The sequence below is a fragment of the Protomyctophum parallelum genome, assembly GCF_964188405.1.
Source record: "Protomyctophum parallelum genome assembly, chromosome: 15".
NCBI classification, from domain to species: domain Eukaryota; kingdom Metazoa; phylum Chordata; class Actinopteri; order Myctophiformes; family Myctophidae; genus Protomyctophum; species Protomyctophum parallelum.
In genome coordinates this window covers 44,560,329-44,585,516 of record NC_139710.1, presented here as the reverse complement: position 1 = coordinate 44,585,516, position 25,188 = coordinate 44,560,329, and the positions used below count along the sequence as shown (strand labels likewise).

At 43.2% G+C, this 25,188-nt stretch overlaps 1 protein-coding gene across 21 annotated transcripts in view; it reads right to left on the bottom strand.

Moving 5' to 3' along the window:
• ncor2 (nuclear receptor corepressor 2) overlaps positions 1 to 25,188 on the bottom strand; it is a 151,907-nt gene that overhangs the window by 50,505 nt on the left and 76,214 nt on the right. For 12 of the 21 annotated variants that reach the window (XM_083784878.1, XM_083784862.1, XM_083784879.1 and 9 more), the window contains exons 8-16: positions 24,281 to 24,333; positions 19,924 to 19,990; positions 17,092 to 17,264; positions 15,912 to 16,005; positions 13,816 to 13,994; positions 13,649 to 13,703; positions 13,431 to 13,529; positions 11,183 to 11,316; positions 2,946 to 3,106 (exon numbers count right to left, since the gene is read on the bottom strand). In XM_083784878.1, the coding sequence (XP_083641004.1) occupies positions 2,946 to 3,106; positions 11,183 to 11,316; positions 13,431 to 13,529; positions 13,649 to 13,703; positions 13,816 to 13,994; positions 15,912 to 16,005; positions 17,092 to 17,264; positions 19,924 to 19,990; positions 24,281 to 24,333 (1,015 nt within the window). Of the gene's footprint in view, positions 1 to 2,882; positions 3,107 to 11,182; positions 11,317 to 13,430; positions 13,530 to 13,648; positions 13,704 to 13,815; positions 13,995 to 15,911; positions 16,006 to 17,091; positions 17,265 to 19,923; positions 19,991 to 24,280; positions 24,334 to 25,188 lie in introns of all 21 variants that reach the window. The other 9 variants (XM_083784860.1, XM_083784863.1, XM_083784877.1 and 6 more) reach the window with 1 other exon arrangement.

The window sequence follows — 25,188 nt, the reverse complement described above, 5'->3', positions numbered from 1 at the left end:
AAAAAAATGGAAAAGAGAACCACCGAGTTAGAGAAGACAAGGGGGGAGGGGAGGGGAGGGGGGGTGGCGTGAGGTCACTCTTCGTCACTGAGTCAGTTAGGGAGTGACTGACAAGAGGAAGGAAAAGGTAGAAAAAGGACAAGCAAGAGAAGGGAAAAAAAAACTAAAGAAGAAGGTGCTGGTGGTGGAGGTGGGGGTGCAGGGAAGTCTTTGGTGTTGCTTACTGCGGCGCTGCAGCGCGGGTCGTTAGGGACTGTTTGTTTTACATGGAGGAAGCAGGAAGCCCAGGAGAAAAAAGCCAGTTAATGATTATAGACATAACAACTGGCTTCTCTCTTTCCCCCTGCATGTGTGGAACACCAGCGGCCGGCCTGACCCCGGCTCTGACTCGGCACACGTACAGCGCCAGGGTCGGAACTGATGGCGGCTATGTGTCCTCTGTGTGGGCTCATGAAGGGCACAGTGAGGCTGGGGCTAATGTTAGCATTAGCGAGGCAGGGTGAGACGGGACGGGACGGGGACAAACATCAGCGAGGCCAGCTGCTGCTGAACACAGGCCCCTCCGGCCCACGGGCCCAGGCCACCTGGGGATTCCCTCAGCGGTACTCTGAGCACACACCAAGTGCTGATACATCAAAAAACAGCCAATAGCCCACAGCCAGGGTTGATGTGTGTGTGTGTGTGTGTGTGTGTGTGTGTGTGTGTGTGTGTGTGTGTGACAGGTGTGTGTGTGTGTGTGTGTGTGTGTGTGTGTGTGTGTGTGTGTGTGTGTGTGTGTGTGTGTGTGTGTGTGTCAGACGTATCATCTGCAAGGAAACAAAGGGCCGGGGAGGGAGGCTGGCTACTGCTGCTGACACAACTGGTATTTTGTCCTTAAAATAATGCCAATTGTTTTTCTTTTTGATTCACGCGATGCACCTTGTACCATACAGACGTACAGTTAGCACACAGCTTGTTAATATCCTCAGCAGATGACAAAGAGGTAGTACTGTAAATGGAGAGCAACACTGGCCAAATAAGACAATTGAACTTTTCGATATTTCATGCAAGAAGACATTGTAGCATTCCTGAGCGAGAAGAAGAGGGTGTTATTTTGAATGTGTGCGACTGGCCCATATGAACACTGGCAGAACGACAGTGCACTCTTGTGGCGTGGGACAGGAGCAGAGGTGGAACAGGCTGAGAGACAGGTCTCAATATGACAGATTACTTTAACCCATTCTGACCTGAGATCAGATTCATACGAGGTTTCCACTGGACACACACTGGTCTGATGAACCCATTCTGACCTGAGATCAGATTCTAAAAAATGTCAGTCGTTCTTTGATTTTTCAAAAAATAGCAGACCTACAAGCTCGTATCGCGCCACTCGGTGGCGCGATACGAGCTTGTAGATCTGCTATTTTTAAATAGCTAAAGCACGACATGATGCCAACACCAAAATGGGTGCCCGGTCAGAATGGGTTAAGACAAGATGTACGGTTAGTAGACAGTTACAGTTAAGGCCTATTCATACTCATGTTTTAGAATTTAGATACGGAGAACTAAAATATGACGTCACGCTGTGGTGGTCACCGCTCACACAAACACATCTTTCTGTTTTTACTAAGGTCACCTAATTACCTAAAACCGGAGAATGAATAGGCCTTTAGAATGTAAAAATGAAATGTTTAATTCAAAATGCTATGCATTTTTGAAACATTTATCCTATCTGGAAGACATATAAAAAACACAGATGATTCTGTTTTGTAAGCAAAAGTGTATTATATGATGCTTCACTTTCATTTTGTCAGAGCGGTGGTCACGTTCTAAATCAATCAAACCCCTTAAAAAAGGCCAGTGTTAAAATGTACAGCAACACACCATCATTAAGTTATAAAATGCCATTACTGTAAACCTTAGCTAATGATTAATTTCTCCTGATAGAGACATTCATCCGTTATTTCTTACATTGTACATGTGGGGCTATATCTTGCGACATCCCTTAACCCTTATCCCTAAACTTATTTGCCATTTTTTACTATTTAAAAAAACCTTTTACCTTTTGAATAGTTCAAATAGCTGATCTACAAGCTCACAATGTGTAGATGTAGATCGGCTAGTTTAACTATATTAAAATTATTTTCAAAATAGTAAAAAATGGCAAATAAGTTTAGGGATAAGGGATAAGGGTGGCGCAAGAGGGAGCCCCTTATCTCACTGGCCTTCATTTGTCATCTTTTTATTATCTGTAAAGCAACTGAATTGAAACTTGCTACACTCTAGATCGTCCTCAGACGAGCCCTACATCCTACACAAATCATGATTATACTAATCATAAAATATTATTGATTATGTTTCCCCTCAGCTCTCCCACTCAGATTACGGCAAATGGCAGTGTGGTTTGCCTGTTAACATAGGGCTGGGTGGTAAAATCTCGGAATACTTCTTGTACATCGATAATGAGATGATATTCAAAGAGCTCAACACTTTTAATCCCTATCTGAGTGGATCAGATTTGGATTAGGGGTGTTAAACATGTTATTTGATTAATCAGAAACCTATATTTCCTCATTGATATAATGTTTCCTGAGATAATTCTAGGATCACTGATGAGATATCAAAGTTATCCGAATACTGTTTTCAGGGTTTTGAACTACCCAACATCCAAATCTGATCCACTCGGGATAGGGATTAAAAGTTTTCGAGGAATGGTTAGTAAATGTGGATATAACGACCAAGTAGAGGCATTCATTGTTCATTTCTTTCAGCTAACAAATTCCAATGTTTTCCGAAATGCAACCTTTAAGATAAGGCAGAGCTATATTACAGCCAAATTCTCATATCACATTATCACATTGCATTATATTTATACATTTCCCAGCTCTATGTTAATGACTTGCCCATCACTGCTGCCATGTTAAAACTACCCCGTCCAGTCCAGAGGCGATGGGGTTGGGACTGACCCAGTTCGCTGCTGAGGGGTGGAGTCGTGGTCTCATCCACTTCACTGGTCATGGAGCGGGTGATTCGGCCCTTGCGGTGGCCTTGGCTGTTGGCCGTGCGTCGACCCTTGAAAGCCACTGTGGGCTCTTTGTCCTCGCCATCTTCTCCGGAGGTATCGTCCCTACAAGGAGGAGGATGGGAACATGGTCAGGCCGGTCATGGAGATGGGGACAAACTCATACACATATATCATTTACTCCTGTCAGTAGGGGATTTAGCTCCAAATCACACATAGAAATGGTAAATGGTGCATTTATATAGCGCTTTTATCCAAAGCGCTTTACATAGATTCAACCATTCACACACACACACACACACACACACACACACACACACACACACACACACACACACACACACACACACACACACACACACACACACACACACACACACACACACACACACACACACACACACACACACACACACACACACACATTCATACACAGAGGCGGAGGAAACCATGCAAAGCACCAACCTGTACATTGGGAGCAATTTGGGGTTCAGTGTCTTGCTCAAGGACACTTTGACACTAACTCTGGGGGAGCCCGGGATCGAACTGGGAACCGTGTGGTCCCCATCCGGCTGCTCTACCGGCCACTCTACCGCTGAGTCACTGCCGCCCCATAGACAAAGGTCAGTTTGGGACACCCATTTACCCATCTCCCCACTGCCTCAAACATGTAAGACAGGTTTCTGCTCCTACAGTTATACGTTAAGAAGGGGTTACATTCGGATCCTTGGTTCTATCAAACTGAATAAATACATATTTTAATGGCTGTGAAGTGGTTGTGCTAAAGTCGCATTTTTCCATAGTGACCTTATCTGAGGAACAAATACTGCCACTGATGAATCAGTGAAAAGGCCAGCATCTGTTGGTACTGTTGGTAGACACAATATATCTATCTGTGGAAACACCGAAGGCACTTCATCGCCTACAATTCTATGTGCCTCAGCACTGCAATGACTTTCCTGATCCGCACCTGAGCACAGAGGTATTAGGTTGGACGAGGACAAGAGAGACTAGAGAATGACACATAAGGTTGCAAACACACACACACACACACACACACACACACACAGGACAGTCATACATTCCCTCAAGGCACGCACACACGCACGCCCCACACACGCACACACACACACACACACACGCACACACACTGCACACCCACATTGCACGCGTGCGACAAGTCTACAGAGAGAGAAGGTGTGCTAATACATCCTGCATCAGCACAATGGCAAACCAACAGACAGGCAGTGAAGTTGAACCCTCTTGCTCCGACATTCATCTTCTCCTCAGCCCCATTAATCTTACTAGAGGGAACTGATGGCACACTAAATATAGGAGAGCCAGCTGTGCCAGGGGTGACAGGCACGCAGCAGGGTGCATTGGGAGTCAGGGAGTCCCCCCTGGCCACGCCTCAGAGCAGGAGGCAGCAGCCATGCTTCATCAACATCTCCCAGGCTGACAACACTGATAATGAATGTGTTCTGCTGCAACCAGTGGGAAAATAACCCTAATACTGCACCACCTCACCTGGTAACAACCAGAACACCACAAAGCACAGTAGTCAACAATGCAATATACATTTAATCTTAAGACTATATTCTTGTCTTTAAAAGAAAATGGGACACTATGATTTAAATGATGATACAATTGCAAGTATGTATCGCACGCACGCACACACATACAATTTACAATTTAGGCATTTAGCAGACGCTCTTAATCCAGAGCGATTTACAATAGTCAAGAACAAAAGCATGGGAATACATCACAAAAGCATTTATCATAAAACATGCGTAAGCTAAGAAAGTAACAGTGGAATATCTATATTATGAGACTATACAAACTATATATATAAAATACATATAAAATGTGTTGTGTTATAACAGTTTCCTGACTAGCCTAACGCTATTCAAGATTTTGCCATGTTTGGAAAAAAGGGCCTGCCAAAGTATTCAATCCTTGGCAAGCACTGTGCCTGAGAACACCACGTACATGCAGCCTCCAGTCCCCCCCCCCCCCCCTCGCACGCTCGCACATGCACAAAACACACACACACACACACACACACACACACACACACACACACACACACACACACACGCATGCCAACATCCTGGCCATGTCATATTTCTCTACCAAAGAAAGCGAGACAAAGAGAAGAGTCCTGTGCATGAGTCAGAATGTTAAAAATTAGACTTTCAGTAGCCTGTTGGGAGTGGGAGACAAAGACAAACAGGAAGACAGCTGTTTTAACAGGGAGATGGAATCCACGCCTGAATTTGCACTGTACCGATGGAAAGTCTGGCTCAAGGTGAGGGAGTAACTATTACTTAAAAAAGAGAAGAAAAAATGAAACACCGCAATGATTAGCTTTCCAGATCCGTTGCTCTACGCCAAATCTAACTCCTACTTCATTTGCTCTGGATCGACCCAGAAGCATTCCAGCTCTTCCATTTCAAACGATGTAATCATCACTGCTCTAATACGTTCATGCATCCTTTACATTGGATGTTAAGCAAAAACCCCACTAGAGGGCAGTTCAGTTCAGAGTCAAAACCTTTCTGACAACAAACATGGTGCTGGTTCTTTGCACGTTCTCCCCAAATCCCACTGTACCCTAGTACCCTCACAAAAAACATGCAGTAATCCTGGTCTACTGCCTCCCCCTGGTCAGCTTGATGGAATGGAAAGGAACTGGTTGGAATAACGTGTTCCACGCTGTATATGTTTAAACTATCTCACTCGACAACCCATCCAGGCATCCACAAAATGTTCTGCCATGTTTTTTTGTCTTGAATGAAGTCATTTAGATGGGGTCTTGTCCAGAAAACATGCACATTTCTCAACAAAAAAGATATTAACCTGCAATGCCAAAACAGAAGTGTGCAAGAAATTCAAATACATTTGGGCTATTTATATGATTTCCGATGAGTCTTACAGGGCAGACGGGCAGTGACTCCCTGAAATGACTAAATGGCACATACGGCATATTTAGTGGTTGCTGTCCAATATATTTGTGCTGCTGAAAAGCAACAATTCATATTCATATGAATTCATGTTTGAGGACTAGACAAAATAAACAATGTGCAGTTGTGACTGGTACTGAATGGAGTGGAGCAGAGATAGAATAGCTTTTGGTTTCCTAGTTCTCTTTATCAGCTACAGTTTGAGAGCAAACCCTTGTTTATTTTGAAAAGACGGGCCATTCTAACCAAACCAATCTTGCTATACTGTGTATATATATATACACACACACACATGGAAATCCAACCTCCCCCTCCCCCACATCAAGATCAGTTTCTTCTCTGCTACCGTGGAGTCCGTCCTCCTCTATGGCTGTGAATGCTGGACACTTACACAAGCCCTACAGAAATCCCTGGACGGGTGCTACACCAGAATGTTACGTGTGGTACTTAACACATTGTATGCTAGAGTTTTCTATTTGCTCAGGCTTGCTGGTGCTAAGCGATTAACATTGGACTTTTGAACTTTTTAGGGGCCCACAGCGAGGGGCCTCTTATAGCTAGAATCACATCGCATAAATAAAAAGTAGGCCAAACATGTCCACTTCAATTTAAAAAAAAAATTATGATTCTACCATCTTCCATTCTGGAGATATTGACCTTTTTCTAAAACCTGCTTTTGAAGGCACGCTGCTCGCTTGAAAAAACAGCAGAGATATGGAAGGTTGAAGTTGACAGACATTGACAGACAGATATAAAAATGAACACAAATAATATCATATACATACTACACACTGAATGAAAGCCCTGAATGTCTACTTTTAGGAGGAAAACAAATACACATGGTCCCATGTATAGTTTGTCAGTAATTGGCTATTGAATGCAGCTTGCGCCCACCAGAGAGGATTTCAGAAAATGCATGGACCAGAAGAACTATTATTCACAAAATAAGGCCTATAGCGAAATGTACATACTATATACCGTATGAAACAGAAGACTCTCTGCTTTCATAAGAAAAATACTTCTACTGTAATAATAATAAAAATCACACCCCTGTGAAGTGAGCAGTGCAATGTTGCACAACATTGCACTGCTCACTTCACATGGGTGTGATTTTTATTATTATTACAGTAGAAGTATTTTTCTTATGAAAGCAGAGAGTCTTCTGTTTCATACGGTATATAGTATGTACATGTCGCTATAGGCCTTATTTTGTGAATAATGGTTCTTCAGGTCCATGCATTTTCTGAAATCCTCAGAGTATTTTAGACAAGACAAGGAACTGACAACTAAATATTCACAAAATAAGGCCTATACATACTATATACCGTATGAAACAGAAGACTCTCTGCTTTCATAAGAAAAATACTTCTACTGTAATAATAATGAAAATCACACCCCTGTGAAGTGAGCAGTGCAATGTTGCACTGCTCACTTCACAACATTGCACTGCTCACTTCACATGGGTGTGATTTTTATTATTATTACAGTATTAGTTTTTTTCTTATGAAAGCAGAGAGTCTTCTGTTTCATACGGTATATAGTATGTACATGTCGCTATATGCCTTATTTTGTGAATAATAGTTCTATAGGTCCATGCTTTCTCTAATCAGACCAGTGTGTGTCCAGTGGAAACCTCGTATGAATCTGATCTCAGGTCAGAATGGGCTAAAGTTCTCTCTGAAAAAGAGAATTTTATAAATGAAATGGATTCAATAGTCTAGTATTGACAAACAGTATATGGGATATGTGTATTTTATTTGTTTTCCTCCTAAAATTAGACATTTAGGGCTTTCATTCAGTGTGTAGTTGATACTTTATTTATGTTTATATCTGCCTGTCATGATAACGTCATGATGATGATGATTCTATGCACATATGTGATCATTGTCTCAGTAAACAAAATCAACAGATCGTTTGATAGCATAACAGTGACTTGAGAGGTTGACATGTCTGGACATGAACCACAGGAGCGACTCAACTCGCAGTGGGGGGGGGGGGTTCCACGACATGTCTGGACATGAACCACAGGAGCGATAAGCGTAGCCAGGCTGGCTGTGATTTCGACAAAATGACAGACAACACGATGGCTTCCGCAGCTTAGGATTGTATTAGTTATCCATTACAAACGGGTCGATTACGTCCCAGACGCCTTATCACTGCAATTGGCTGGCGAAGGCGCTATGGCGTTTATGGTGATCAACTTCCGAGAATCTTTTTTCCGAGAATGAGAGTAGCATTGCAAACTGCAAAACGATCGATCGCAACTCGCAGTGTGGGGGGGGTTCCACGGTGTGATATCTGCTAGCCTAGTATACTGCTTCTTTGTCCAAACATGGCTGACGCGACGGCGAAAAAAAGACAGTTGGTCAGATGTATACTGCTTCTCCTATGGCGGTCCTTCGAGAATACGTCATTCGTTTCGCGTATACCTGTCCGTGAAATGGCGATCGACCGTTGGAGATTATTATTGGTTTATATACGGGTTTATATTTCCGAGAATGAGGCGGCAGACCGGTGAGTTGTCGTTGGAAAGAATTAGAGAGGGCTGTGTCGGCGGTGCAAGGCGATCGCAAGGCGCAGTGGGGCCTGGGGGGGGGAACTCAAACTGCCAAAGCGATCAAGAGACTCCCCCCACAAAGCTTCCTCGGGAGAAACCATGTAGAAACAGGAGGGGAGGGGGAATCGAGTGTATTCACAGACACTAGAGTATGGGTAACTCCATTTTAGATGCCCTGACATCTGCGTTGGTCTATGCCGTTGCCGTGCAGACCCATACGTGTAATGGAGGCATTGGAGGAGGGAGCGTCTTCGCCACAGACAGACCTCTTTTCAGGAGGGAGGGGCTTTTTACTCCCGGATCACATATTGGAGCTTCCTGGAGACGAAAGCTGTTATTTTCTTCGGTGTCCTGGAGCATAGGACGTTGATGTACAGTAAGCAATAAAAAAACGTATAAAACGTATACATACGCTTCGCGCGTACGGCGTTCGATATTAATAAAGCGTATGGATACGTTTCCAGCATTTTTTGTGTTAACATCAACCAGGATGAGCACATCACCAACAAGTGTCTGTACGGGGCATTACCAAGTGTAACAGAGAAGATAGCAGTAAGGAGGATGAGACTAGCTGGCCACTGCCACCAACATCAAGAACTCCCGGCCAAAAAGCTTGTACTGTGGGAACCAACACACAGGCATCGATCGAGAGGACGTCCCACACCTACCTACGTGGACGTACTAAAGAAAGATACTGGTGCAGAAAGCACAAAGGAGCTGGCCAGATGTATGGAGAACCGAGATGACTGGAGACACCGATGGAGTGCTCGTCTGAGGACGACGTAGAGAGAGAGACACACACACACACCGGTATATATATATATATATATATATATATGTGCACAGCATTAGGGCTGGGTGCAATAACCGCAATACCGCCATACCGCCGGTATGTGACGCATACCGCGGTATCGGGTTCATTACCGCGGTTAAAAAAAAAAGAAAAAAAAAAAGAAAAAGTTTTTTTTTTTTTTTTTTTCTTTTTATGAAATGATTTTTTTTTTTTTTATGAAATGAAAAGTGTATCATAATAAACAGTGACGCTCAGTCAGTCTAATCATGCCAGCAACACAAGAACACCAGAGGGAGTTCAAAAAACCATGTGCAACCCAGATTCGGCACAAACAAGGATTGATTGATTGATTGATTGATTGATTGATTGATTAAAATATTTATTAACAGTTTGCAGAATTACACTACATTTCAAGCACAACTCAATACAAAGACTGTTAACTGTGAGTGGACACTTGTTTACAAGAGGGTCCACCTAAATTAATTTCACTCCTATGCCACAAAAATGTGGAACGCCCTACCAACTGTCATTAAGATGTAAATCCCTTGACTCCACCCACCCCTTTCCCCCCTCACTGTATACGTTTTCCCCCTTTTTACCTCCTTTATGATGATTTCCTGTTTTTGGCTTTATAGAAGTGCATAGTGTACAAAATGATATGATGAATTGAAAATGGTGGACCCTCTTGTAAACAAGTGTAATGCTTTATGGCAGGGGTATTCAATTAGATTAGGCCTCCTATGTGACACAGACCGAGTAGAAAGAAATGTGCCATTTTATCATGACTTAGTGAGGACCTATTATATGAAGATAGGTTCAAAAGTGGTCCTTTAATGATTACCGTCATTATGGTAATCTCACAATTAATATCGCACACACCATACCTGTAACTTTTTTTTTTTAATAACCGCCATACCGGCGGTATGGGGGCTGGCAATAACCGCGGTAATAAAAATCCCATACCGCCCCAGCCCTACACAGCATACATACATACTTGCAATTGTAACATATTAAATCATAGTGTCCCATTTTCATTTTCATTTTCTAAAGACAAGAATATAAGAATCACCTACACTCAATACATCAACAACAAAGCAAATAGAAACAGGAGGACACTAGAGGACAAGAGACACAAGAAAGTAAGAGAAAAAGAAGAAAAAACTGGTTTCTATATAGAATGCAAAGCTTTGTTGTCACCAGTCTATGCTCATTGTGCATTCAATCTTGAACTTTGCTTCCTTGCAAGGGAAGAGGAGCACTTCTTTTGTTTCACTCAACGTCCAGTTTTGTTCGCACCATAGCAATTATTTGCACTTGCACAAATCCTCCAGTGAGACAATTCAATCAGAACCTTATTTCTCGTGTTGACTGCATCTTTGTTTCTGAACAATCCCAGTTACAATGTCAAACACTCTTATGTCAACATTTATGTCATACAAGTCCATTCGCATCGTCTCATCCATGTCCGTCATTGACAGTGTGCTGTGGGGTTACTATAGTAACCCGACACTGCACATTTCGAAGGAGGCAGATTGGGGAGCTCAACGCTGGGACTGGGGAGCTGTTCTCACATTCATTTATTTCTCGCGTGAATATATTGGCAATCGGCAGTATTTGGCCTGATGGTGCTCATACGAATATTTAGCCATATCGCCCAAATCTAATTCACAACATACCAGTTAATGATAGTCATGTATAAAATTACAGGCGAAGCCGTCAAGAAAGACCAAGGCCGCCATTTAGATATGGTTATTAAAGCTCTATTGGAGGGTGAAGACAGTATAACAAAAGCATTCGGCTCATCATTCTCACACAGTGAGGAAAACAAAGAAAGGGAAAGAAGGAGAGGACAGGGAAGGGGGACTCACTTCATTCCATCCTCTTTGTCTTCAGCCTCATTCTTCTCTTCATCCCTCTCTGCTTCCTTCTCTTTTTCCTTCTCTTCTTTGTCTTCCTGGCTGTTGCGGTTCACCTGTTGCTGCTGCTGCTGCTGCTGACCATGCTGCGACAAAAACAAGACACTCCATTACAGAGATGATCATGATCCCTGGTGGTAACCTGACACGCTGTGTCTGCACTCTGCACACCAACATGAATGCACTTCAACTAATGTAAACACATGCATATATGAACACTAACAGAGTGGAACACAAACACAAACTAGCCCTTTTAGACCTGGTGCAACCTATACCTTGTTATACCTTTAAATCCGGATGCTACCTCTGTGTGTCTCAAAACTTTGTTGCTATACATGTAGCAACATCATTCATTATTAATATGAATTTGAAGGTTTTCAGAAACCTTAGGTTAGGTTTTAGAAGGCGTTTTTAGAATCGGCCTCAGGTCAAAAATGGGCTAGAGAACATTGCGATTGCATCACATCAGCCAAAACGCTAAATCGATGTGTATACTGTACATCACATGAACACATGACATTTGATAAATTAGTTTAGTGGAACAGGTGAACTGTGCCGGAACTATCCAATATGCTTAACACATCCGCACGTCGTCAAGTTTTAACTTTGGGGTCACCAAACTTTGGTGCCGTTTATCAGGTTGGTTTAATTTCAGACAGAAAAGGGGTTCGGTCAGGGTTAAACTTTCTGGCTTGATTCAAGCTCTTGTCTGTGGGTTTGTAATAACGCAAATTTTGCCAAGCATGGGAGGTAGTTCACCATAAGACATTAGACAACTAGTACCCATGCTCATTTAGCAACCATAACCACTTCCCTCGTCCATTTCCTGGCTGTCTGGGTTCAGGGTGCGTGCACTGCACGCACACACACGCGCACACACGTACACGTGCGCACACAATCACACGCACACCAATAGCTTTCTCCAATGCTGCCCAGCCAAGAAAGACAGGAACCAGACTTACTCCACACTGCCCCAGAAAAGAGCTGTTCCTCTATTTGGTTCCACAGAGCTGGAAGTCATGCCCGATTACCACCACCAGCTAAAGGGCTTTATGTTGCTGCAGGGAATGCCTATTCTATGCCTCTCATATCTGCTCTACCAGAAACGCATTACATCTGATCTGACTCCTGGCAAGGAAATATAAGGACGTACATTGGGGAAGGGTTGGGAAGATCTCTCTCTCTGTGAGATTAACTCAACAGAAAACAAATAAAAGCCATAACTCAATAAGACTGAACGATCCTCCAACCTGCTTAAAGGCTACCCCGCACCCCCTTCAACATCCTCCCCGGACAGAGCATCAGACTAATCATCTCCATTCACCATAATTATACACATCTGTTATCTCTCGATCTACAATCACAGCCCAAAACCGATCGAACTGCGGCCATTCAGGCAGACACTCCGGCTGAGGCACGACATGGAACTGCCACTTAGCTGCAGAACCGTAAGAAAGGCAAGTCGTTGAGGCCGGGGGGGTGCTCATTATCTTTTGTGTTAAGCCGTTACTCCTCTCCCCAAAGGTCATTAGCGTCTGCATCCGTGGGAGATAATATCTCCCTTGAATGCTAACGTTATATATTATAAAGAGAACTAATACTGCCACCTCTAACTCCTTTCTCCTCCAGTCTCCCCTAGCCGTGTGTTGCTATTACTAGCTAGCAGCAGCCAACACGAGGCTCTGTAAGGAGTGATGCTGTGGGGGCGCGCGACAGGTAATGAGCGGAGGCAACTCATGGATAGATAAAGACAGATGAGGAGAGACACCGTTGCACCCACGGCCACAGGAAAAGGTCACAGGCTAATTAATGCGCCATTTCATTAGTGCCCTCTGCAGCGGAGCTTAACAGTCCAACACCTGAGCTGAGACTAAGTAATAACTAAGAGCTCGTTAGCGATTGGAAAGGACTGTTTAAACAAAGGAGAAATCAAGTCGATGCTATGACCTGTGTGTACAATAGTAGTGGAGGATGTGTTGGGGGGAAGAGGAAGAGTGTGTCACGTGATCTGGGTACTGCCATCAATTTGTGGCGATTCCTCAAATTGATGGCTCCTGGGAGTTTTATCTCTTGACCATACAGTATATTGGGGCTTATTAAAGACAGCTTTCGGGCTGGCTTTCCCCGTAAGGTTTGACTGCTTTTAAAGTTGTTTTCAGCATCAAACTTCACTCTCAGCTGGAATGGGAACATATTGTACCTGGCTCCTGCCGCGGCGCCGGTAGTTCCTTCGCACAATGTTCTTGTAGTTTTCATTCTTTTTAGTCAGGTAGTAGAAGAGCACACACTCTGCCACCGTCTGAAAACATAAATACAGCAGTGTCAGCCCTCCTGAACACTTGATTTCTGATGAAGTGATGGACTATCGACAAACTGCAGAAGGAGCATCGTTGTGCCAAAGGCTTCATTCAACTGTACCTTTCTCTCCAGGAAAGATGCAATCAGGCCAAAGTTCTTTGGTTGCTGGATGAACCTAAGTGCAGAGGGGGTTACATGTAGAACATCAACAGAATGTAAATAATTTGCATCAGGCCGTGCATCATGTCCTGATCCCAGGACATGCACGTCTTAGTGCTTTAACTTACTTCTCCCTGAAGGTGTCTTTTTCCTGATCGCTCCACATGTTCATGACCTGCCGGTCCTTGTACACCTTCATGGGGTCGTCCATCAGGCCGTTCATATTGATGAACTTGATGCGCTGCTGCTCAGCATCAAACAGCATGGGAGGGATGACTGCCAGCTGTCGCATCTGCTTCTCTGTGTTCTGACATGGGGGAGGTGCGCGCACACGCACACACACACACACACACGCACACGCACACACACACACACACACACACACACACACACACACACACACACACACACACACAGGGATGAAAAACAAGCACGAACACACAGACAGACTAATGTCTGGGAATGAGTAGGTTGTACAGACTAGAGACAGCTCTCTGACCATGGGGTGCTAAACAAACACAAGCTATATACGGTCCTGTATGTGGTTAGACAACCACGGCGGTGGAAAGTGTGCAAGAGGTCAGAAGACGAGAGGAAGTTTGGGGCTTCCTGTTGGCTCAGTGGGAACAAGGTGCATGCCTTGTATTTGTGTCAACACAGGCCTGTGTTTCCCCTACGACGGAGTCGTAGCAGCGCTGGTGGACAAATTATCCTTTCTGTTCTGCCGCTGGCGGATAGAAATGTCCCGGCGTCCCTATTGGGCCGATTCTGTCTGCCAGCGCTGTGGTATCATAGCACTAGCCTACTGATGTCATAGGCTGGCCTCCAAGTACTGGACTGTGATAATAATGGGTACTGCACTAAGTACTCTGGCAATGGATATGACTGGTCGGCATTACTGGAGGGGCTGCGTTTGCAATGGGCATCGTTTCCAATGAGCATAGGCCTAGTAATAATTATAATAATGGTAACGCTGCTGACATGTGCATTTCAACTCCCAGCCATCTCATAATTCTCTCCCAGCTTTATTCTGGCTCTCTACTCCATGCTATCTAATAAAAGACGTCTTAATAATACTCTCAAAGTGGCAGAACGTTTTAGGTCGTGGAATGTGACGAGAGAGAGAGAAAGCTAGAGAGAGAGACAAAGAGAAAGCTACAGAGAGAGATGCAGCGTTTTGAATTGAGTAGGGAGGCATCTAGAGAAGTGAAAAAAACAACGCAAATCTGCACCCCGTGCAGCTGGGCTGGGGCTCTGGGTTAATTACTAATGTGCAATTAGCATATGTGTGTAACTGTGTATGTGTGTGACTGTGCATGTGTGTGACTGTGTAAAGTGTGTATGAGATGAATCCGTCTTTTTGAGCACAGATTCGGACTACTTGTCTTCTACACCAGTGGTTCCCAACCTTTTCAGGCTTTTTCATCCTTGCATTACAGGGTCAGGGTTTCAACTATTGATTATTTTTCTTTAGAATAAAACGACTGTATCAATAACATTTTCGATTAATCAAATAATCAAGAGATTATTATTTTTTTACAAATCAATAAACCACACAAGAATGTGTGAAAATAGCAGATCTACAAGCTCTCAAAGATTTGTCATGCGATGTTATTATGAGCTTATTAATCTCTCCGCACCACTGCCCTAAACATGTATTGTTGTTGTTAATCATTTTTCACAATATTACACCAGACTTCCCGGTCCTTCATTGCCATCCCCAGTTCCTGCTTACTGATGCCTGTGTCCCTACTGATGACATCAGGGAACGACAGTTTTCTACTTCTGGTCTGCTTTGTAGCAGGACTCCAGAGAAGGTAAGATATAACCTAAGATATAACCACTTGCCCAAATGTGCCCAAATTTGTTATGACGTCTATGGCTGTTTTTAGCCCAAGGAGTGCATTTTGTGCAAAACTAATGCTTGGAATGGATTCAGAATCATGAAAACCCCCTAGTTTGACATGTCACATGCTACTTAAAGCGAAAGGAAAGTTTGACATTTTTGCCTGCCATAGGATGTTAATGGTAGGGTCACAAGAAACCCCTATAAAAACAATTGCCCAATAGTGACAGCCGGTCAGCAAGTGGATTCATGAATGTATGTATAAAGACAATATTTTAGGCCAATAAAAAAAGACTATACCAAATTCCCCACCTGTCCACCTCGGCTGCCGGACTATAGGAGGAAATGGAGTAGTAGTAGGAGGGGTGGGAAGCTCACCTCTTGCTCTGATATGCCGTCGATGATCTCAGACACCTCATGTTCACTGCGGGCTGCAGATGAAGCCAGCCCACTTCCACGTTGCCCCACACGGCTAAAGGGTAGACACAGGGTGTTACTAAATACACATGTGCTTTATTCACCTTTATCATCTTTGGACACATGCACAAAAATAGTCCTATTGCTCTAAACAAGCACTGAACTGGTGGTATGCTGTGACCACTTTAGATTTGCTCAGAGGTTGCATGTGTGAGTTAGAATGCATGTAGAGACCATACAACATTACATTTAATGAAAGTCTGCCATGTTTGTTTTACAATTTACAGGGTGCGTGTCCTTTTCCCATATAAATAAATCCAAACCTTTTCCAGACATACTGAACTGATAATCTTTTCTTCAAGAACGCTACAAACAAGCGTGTTTTTGTTGGCATTTTGACCTTTTGATCACCGGTGGTGATCTCAAAGCACTGGCAGTGAAACTTGCATCTTTTTTGCACATGCTGGCGATGTCAATGTCTTTGGCACATTTCTTTGAACAACAATTTAATTACTTGGGGTCAGGAGCAATCCAGGTTTTATATTTGTAGTGTTTGAGAAATAAGCTCCAAAACAAACAAGAACCCATTTCTGCCTACCCAGGAACAATGTAACCTTTACATAACTTTACAAAATCCAATAATTATACATCTGGCATCCAGGCATTTATCAAATTAATAACAGCATGCATGCACATCATAACCTGGATACTTTTCAGGTTCTGATAAGAAACACACACAAGTAAAAAAATATATCTTTTAATTTCATTTAATAAATGTTTGTGCATAATTTGTGTTCATTTGGTTTTGATTCCAGGTTATTAACCCATTTTGGGCGGGAACCCCTTTTGGTGTTAGCATTATGTTATGCTTTAGCTATTGAAAAATAGCAGATCTAGGTCTGCTATTTTAGAAAAATCGAAGAACGACTGACATAGAAACATAGCTTTTTCAGAAAACTGTCAGGATGTAGAAGACATTTTTAGAATCTGATCTCAGGTCAAAATGGGTTAATTCATCTCTTTCAGGGTTACTGTCATTCTGTAAGAGTACCTCTAACTTCTCCAAAATGGTGGACATGTCCGAACAGTAGGAAAGGAGCAGGACAATATAAACAAATAAAAACCATGTTTCCACAGTCACCTCTGCATGCGCTCCTGCATCTCTCTCTGCTTGCGGATCTCCGGGAACTGTTTCTCGTAATACTCTCGCACCTTGCCCTCCTTGGCGCGCCGCCTCGGGTTGTTCTCGATGCGTTCCACCTTTTTCTCCCAGGCCTCCATCAGCTGATCGTAGCGCTGACAGAACTTCTGTTCCTGAGGGAATATATGGGACACGGGGGAGGCGGTTAATGCACTGCAGAACCGCTTTCAAACATCCAACAACATACCGTTGTGTTGCTTCATAGGCATTTTTATATAAAAGGGGGTCATGAATTTCAAACAACAGACTCCACCACTAAAACAAAGACAGTTGTAAAGCATTTACCCAGGTAGTTATCAAAGACACACAGATCTTAGATCGTCGACTGCTTTATTTCCTGGGAGATTATAGATTGTAGAATACCAATATTGAGGGTGACATTTTCTAGCATTTCTAGCACGTTGCTTCTGTCCAGACAGAGAGTGCCGCGTGCTACAGTACATTGGCATTTTGATGGAAGTCTGGCTCTGGCAGGCAAGCATGTTTCCCCCCCCCCTGCTCCTGCACACACAGGCAGGCTGTAAAGCAGACCATTAACCCCGGAGGAGACATGACCCTCTGTGCTCTCTTAAAACACAAGGTGATGTCTCCTCTTTGCTCTGCCCGCCAGCAGCTATACAGCCCCGCCCACAGACTCATGGACACCCCCTGGCAGTGGTGGGGAAAAAAGTACTCAAATTGTTTTACTTAAGTAAAAAGTATCAACACTGCCATTTAGAAATACTCAGTTACAGGTAAAAGTCAGGAATTCAAAATGCACTTGAGTAAAAGTACAAAAGAATTGGCAATCGAAATGTACTTAATGTTCCAAAAGTAAAAGTACTCATTGTGCAAAATGTCCCATTTCAAGTTATCAAATGTATACAAATATTTTGGAAATAGCCGATCTACAAGCTCACAATGCGTCGTATCGTGACGCATTGTGAGCTTGTAGATCGGCTATTTTCAAATGGACAAAATGTATATAGGGCGTAAGTGGTTAATGTATGTTTTAATCTACAAAGTAACTATAAGTAAAGTTTTCTAATAAATGTAGTGAAGTAAAAGTACAATATTTGGATCTGAGATGTAGTGGAGTAGAAGTAAAAGTATTGGAAATTAGAAATATTCAAGTAAAGTACAAATACTTCAAAATTGTACTCAAGTACAGTAGTAAATCTACTTAGTTACATTCCACCACTGGAGACTGGACACCGGGCTAAGAGGCATGCATGACCGCACTTGGATTTCTGTCTGACCTTCATAGATCAACCCCATCATCACTGACGGAGATGTTTGCTTCTCTGACGTTGAATGTCAGAACATGGTGGGTGAGGGAAAGGCTTGTTCGCTCCCCTCATTTCCCCAGCCCAGCCCAGAGAAGCTAAATCCCTGCTGAAACTAGGGGCTTGATTTAAATGCATGATTTTCTGTCAAGCAGTGGGTGGAAAGTATTGTAACCAAGTACATTCACTCAAGTAAAGTACTATTCTGAAGTAGGCCTACTTTATATAAATAAATTCAATAATCCCAGAGGCAACTATTTTACTCCACAACAATTATGTGACAGCTTTAGTTACTAAATGTTTTGTATCCTTTCCTACACACCTGCTCGGAAAGAAACTGGGTGTGCGGAAGTCTTCTTTTCACTTGTATTACACTAGCCCTTACCCGTTGTGGTACCGCGGGGGGTACTGCGCCCTGGGTGCGTTTTCACATTTTTAATTCACTAATAAATTAATAATTAATTTACAATTTGTTGAACTGGAAAAACCTCCATATTAGTATGGTCAATGCCTGTGTGAAAAGTGGGAGCGATTGGTGCAGGCAGTGAGGAGCTACGGCAGTCACAGTTACAGACAGACAGACAGACAGACACACAGACATTGACTGAATTATAGTATGATGATGATGATGATGATGATTATTTGTATACATGAACCACTTAAACCCTACTTTATACTTTTAGCTATTCAAAAACATAGCTCGCTTACACATTGTCATTTACCAAAACGTTAGACCATTTATGAAAACCAATGCGTTCCAATACTTCTACTCAAGTAAAAACTTTGAAAAAATACTTTTGACTTGTAACCGAGTATTTCTACATTGTGGTATTGCTACTTTTACTTAAACAGAAACTGAGTACTTTTTTTAAACCATTGCTGTCAAGGCGTTGATTCTGAGGATGTCTGGCATCAGAGCTCACCCCATTTATCCCTGGGCTATTTATAGCCTTGCTCTCTGGCTCTGGCTTGTTCAATCACTGGGAAGAATTCACGCACGCACACACGCACTCACTCCCTCACGCACTCACGCACACACACGCACACACACTTAACGGTGATTTATACATATAGCTGATCTTACAAGCTCACAACACGTAGAGATTTTATTGTGAGTTTGTGGATTCTATATTTTCCGTGCACGACACAGCGTGCGTAGTAGTACGTAGTGCATATCAGCCCCTGTCCCTCTCAAACTTACATACATGTAGACATGCAAGTGAACTCTCCCTCTGAACAAACAGAAATGCACACACTAAAATACAAAAGAACAAATAACGCTCATTATAGTGTCTGGCCGACAGCAGATTAAATCTGACTGGAATGGATTGTCTCGGGACAGTATGACATAAATTCCCCAAAACCAATTACTATGTTTCAGCAGTACGCTGTAAGACCACAGAGCTCTCCAGCAACAGAGAGAGATCACTTCCCGTTTTGGTACACCTGAAATGGACACTCGATTCAAGGAGCCGCTGGCCCAATTTCAACCTAGTCCTGTACTCACCCACTGCTTACGGGCATGATTCCTCCTCTTGAAGTAGAGAATGAGCTTTTTCCTCATCGCCTGGTTTCTGGGAGGGGTGAAGAATATACAAAAACATATCATGGACCATGTAAGGAAACTTGAGGAGAAATGCAATACACAGAGGAAAGCACGTTCTACCAATATGTAACATCACAAAACATCATTTTTTGTTTTAATTTCATGTTCTTTTTTATTGATACATTTCTGTTATGTTCGCTGCTGGGGGAAATTGAAAGAAACAAGAATCCTATTGGATACAAAGTGAGTGCTGGTATTCTTTTATATGGACCGTCTCTACTTGAACCGTGCACCCGATAAATTATTACCTTGAACTAATCAACTGATTCTTCTCTTCTCTTCATGTTATTTTGTATAAACAGCACCCAGCCTATTAGGTCTGGGATGTCCGCGTCTTTTGTCTTTTTCTCAAGGTAACTACACAACCCAAACCTTTAAAGTATTATTGCACTGTATATTAATACTATTAATTAATACTGTAGATATTTAGTATGCCTATTTCCAGAGTCTCCATGGGTGTTTATGCATATGCATTTTGTTTGTTTTGGTTTTGGAAAAAAAATATTTTCTCCAAGTACGAACTCATCCGTACCGTTCGCAGCCTATCTCCCTCATTTCCATTCTCATAAACTAAAACTTAAGGCCCTTGCACACAGGACACACATTTCTGTATGGCCTCTTCTGTCCATGTCTTCTGTCCATGTCTGTCCACATATCCCACTGACACCGCTAGGTTGATAAACTCAGAAGTGCTTCTGCGTGGAGGTTTACGAACTTGTAAACCTCATCTAGGGTCAGTTATGGCCAACCAGAGTGCTTCAAATAAAAGGTCAGGTCAGAAATATGTTATAGGCAGCCACTTAGATTTGCCTCTTCCTATGCTGCAAGGCTGAGTTTTATTTCCAACACTTAATCTATCAGTTGTAAGGTCATGTTCCCCATTAATTCATGTGATGCTTTTGTCTCTGCCAGGCCCAATGGCCGAAGGAGAGAGACTACTATGCTTTCACTCCTGTCCATCTGCGTGTGCGTGTGCGTGTGTGTGTGTGTGTGTGTGTGTGTGTGTGTGTGTGTACGATAATGTGTACTGATTTGCGTGAGGTTCGGACAAAATCTGTAGGATTAATATTAAAAAATATGTTTTCTCCTGGTGGTGCTATAACAGGCCGATGTGAAAAATGTGGGGCAGATGTTCTTCATTGGCCTCCCTTGAGTGTGAATGCAACGTTTCGCAACAAATGGTCTAACGGAGGCGGAGATGACTGATAGAGAGAGAGAGAGACAGACAGACAGACAGACAGACAGACAGACAGACAGACATAGTTTCACACTGACGACGATTTAGATGTCAATGAAGCAGGACCTTACAGATTAGGGCCTTCTAAAGACAGAGATGACATTGTCCTCTGGACACCAGATGGTTGGAGGGGTAGATTAGTAGTCCTGGACCCTTGCAAAAGGTTTCATTTGTCTAGCGGTAAGCTCATACTATTTTAGAGGAATTGGAGTATGCTGTAATTTAGGGTAAATAGCACCAAAACGTGGGGCGTGTGCGTGTGGAACATTTTGGGATTAAAATTTAATCACACTCAAAGGCTTGTGCTGAAGGCTTCTCAAGTAACACAGTCAAGCTAATGGAAGAACATTTCAATAAAAGGCCTAGTGTTAAGAATAAAACTGAAAATAATAATAAGTGCGTGGTCAGAGCTCTCTCTCTGAGTGCGTGCGTGCGTGTGTAAATGAGAGACAAAAGAAGCTCTAGTCATGGTAAATGGTCTGGGCAGTGCGGGCAGGTGGGGAGCGAAGGGTACTCGTTTATCCCACTGGGGACAGGAGCCAAGGTCATCAAACCAGTTACATACACAAAGAAGTCAATTGTCCTGCATCAAAGCAGCACAGTGGTATTTAATAACACAGTGTTGTGAACATGCACGCACGCATATAAACGCGCGCGCGCACACACGCGCACACACAAAGACAGACTTTTCACCTGATTGCTTTGAGGCAATAATACTGATCAAACAGCGCAGGGATCAAAAGGAGTGGAGATAGATGTCTTATGGTATGCTACCCTGCCTAACAACAGTGCCATTAAGTGCCAGAACTTGCAGTAACTCTACTGTACTGCAGCTATCTGATCTGCACAGGTTTGTCACGGCCCGATTATCAGTGCACATAAAGACTAATAGTCTTACATAAGGCAGGATAAGGGTATGTTCACACTATAGCCACCTTTAAATGAAAATCACACCCGTGTGAAGTGAGTGGTGCAACTCTGTGTGGGGGTCCCCGGAACGTCCAGAGAAATGACAGAGTTACCGTCTAGGGGTCCCCAGGGAGTCCCTACTGTACTGTACTGTCTGTCACACCCGAAATCATCATATATAAAGTTTGTGTGTGTGTGTGTATGTATGTATGTATGTATGTATGTATGTATGTATGTATGTATGTATGTATGTGTGTGTGTGTGTGTGTGTGTGTGTGTGTGTGTGTGTGTGTGTGTGTGTGTGTGTGTGTGTGTGTGTGTGTGTGTGTGTGTGTGTGTGTGTGTGTGTGTGTGTGTGTGTGTGTGTGTGTGTGTGTGTGTGTGTGTGTGTGTGTGTGTGTGTGTGTGCGCGCGCGTGCACGCGCGTGCGTGCGCGCGCGTGTGTGTGTGTGTGTGTGTTAGGCTGCGCAACAGTGACACTTGGTGGTGAAAACCAACCAAACTAGCTATTAAAGCTATTTTCGTGCTCGGACACAGGGAGGGACCCAGGGACCAAGGCAGGGACACACACAGCTGTCTGGGTTGCAACACTCAAAAAGAAGGTGCTGCCTAGAGCACTTTTTCTGCTGAAAAAGGGGGGGGGGGGAGCAGGGATTGCACGACATGCATTTTGTTCACATAACAGCCATTAATCAGCTTGAATTAGCGGCTGTGCATGTATCTGTCTTTTAGCCTTGTATTTTGTCTAATATATTGCCATATCCACAGGGTATGTGGGCTTGTATAAGCCTCAGGGAGCTGAACCAGGGGGGCAGTCAGCCATATATTTCGTGAAGCCTCATTTGAAATCGGTAGTTCATATAATGGCCTGTTGTGGCGCTGGACCGGACCCAAAAATCCCCATAGCTCCATAGAGGCCCATGTATTTTGGCCCAACTTCACCTAGACTGTATTACCTTAATAAACATGGTCATGAATACTTTCTTCTTCCAGTCACTAGTTTAAAGTCTCATTTCTAATGTCATAATATTCTTTTTGGAAAATTATGGTCCCATTAATTAAAAAAATGACCATAAAGAAAAAAAAACATCACGTATGTTCTGAGGGGCGTGGCTACCATTACAGTCTATGATCGGGATTCCCCTCCCACTCGAGTCAAAATAAAAACCAACGGAGAAGAAGGGGGGAAGTCCCGCCTCGTTGTCTGGGCAGCCAATGACCAGCTGGTATACAAAACGGAGCCAGCCAATGGCCAGCTGGTACCAAAGATGGCGACTTACATCAGGAATTAGCATATTATTACAGGCTTCATTTTACGTTCATGTTAGACCCGGGGAACGCTTTGTCCATATTTTTTACAGTCTATGAGCTGAACACCCCCGTCTTACCGGGTGACTCTTAGGCAAGGTGTAGAACCCGTATGCCTCCCCAGCAGGGTTACGAGACTACTGCCTTGTAGTGAGGCCCTGGAAGGTCAAAGACTACTGCCTTGTAGTGAGGCCCTGGAAGGTCAAAGACTACTGCCTTGTAGTGAGGCCCTGGAAGGTCAGAGACTACTGCCTTGTAGTGAGGCCCTGGAAGGTCAAAGGCTAAGGGACCAATTTAGCAAACGACAAGATCATGAAGAATCTCGTGGGCACTCGAATGATGATGATGATGCCATGGTCATATTGATTAATAACGATCCCAGGCAGAGAGGAGGAGGGACTTCTATGGCTGACAGCAGGCGTGCATAAAGAAAAAATCACACTTGTGTGAGGTGAGGGGCACTCTTATCATCATACATCAGCCAATCAAAAAATCACATTCCGTAGTACATCAGCTCCAACAAGCCCTGAATTTGTCTACAGTCGTGATTAGACAGCTGATCAAAAGCGGTCCCAGTCAAAAATGAGTTTAATAGTCTCTCGATGATTAAAGAACGAATTAACTTCAATCAATCAATTAAAGACATTTTAAATGTAAAAACAGGTTCATTCAGGTGAGTCTGTCTGTCTTGACTCTGAATTGTATGTAAATAAAAAATTGGTGGATTCAAATAAAGTATCTAAAGCAGAAGTGGGGATGGTGTGCGCGTGCGTGTGTGCGTGTGTGTGTGTGTATGAGACTCACATTTTGATGTTCTCATGGTACTGCTTGGTGTCCGAAGGCTGGTTGTAAAGAGGCTGGGATGGGAGAAGAGAAAGATGAAAGGGTTAGCCATGCCGTCAGGGGAGACAGTTCAGTTTCACAGGCGGACACACCGAGAGGAGACCAGACAGGGGAGGCTTGCCCCACATGGGTGCCACAACACCAACACACATGCCATACTATACGGCGCTAACACTGTGGGTCGGGCGTCCCCACATGAGTTTGGGAGGGTTCTCAGATGAAGTGCCAATTTAACCCATTTAGGCCTGACGTCGAAATATAAAAAAGATCTTCTAAATCCTGAAATAAATATTTTCACGATTCTTCAAAAATAGCAGACCTACAAGCTTGTAGGTCTGCTATACCACTCGGTGGCGCGCTATGAGCTTGTAGATGTGCTATTTTTCAATAGCTAAATTATAACAATGTTTAAAAAAAGGGGTTCCCGCCTAAAATGGGTCAAGGACCTTTGAAACTTTTTCAATACAAACAAAAAAAAATTTAAGAAAAGAAAAACACCATTACCGCATCAAAAGTGACCAACAAACTATACTATTAAAACCAGTTCAACATCGACCAAATTGTCAAATAATATAAGAGACAACATATGTGAAAATAACCGATCTACAAGCTCACAACGCTTCACAACGTGAGACGTTGTGGACTTCTAGAGCGCCATTTTCACAATATTTATCTGTGGAACTGAGTCAAACAAAAGGGAACGCCTCAACTCTGTCAATTCCAAGTGCTTGTCAGGGTGGTTCACATACTGTATGATTATTTTGGGGGTCAGGCCCTGAAAAGGTTGAGAAGCACACACCTTTTTTTTCTTTATCTTTTTGCCATACAGTAGGTTCTGTACTGTATGTCTGAACTGAACGGCTATATGA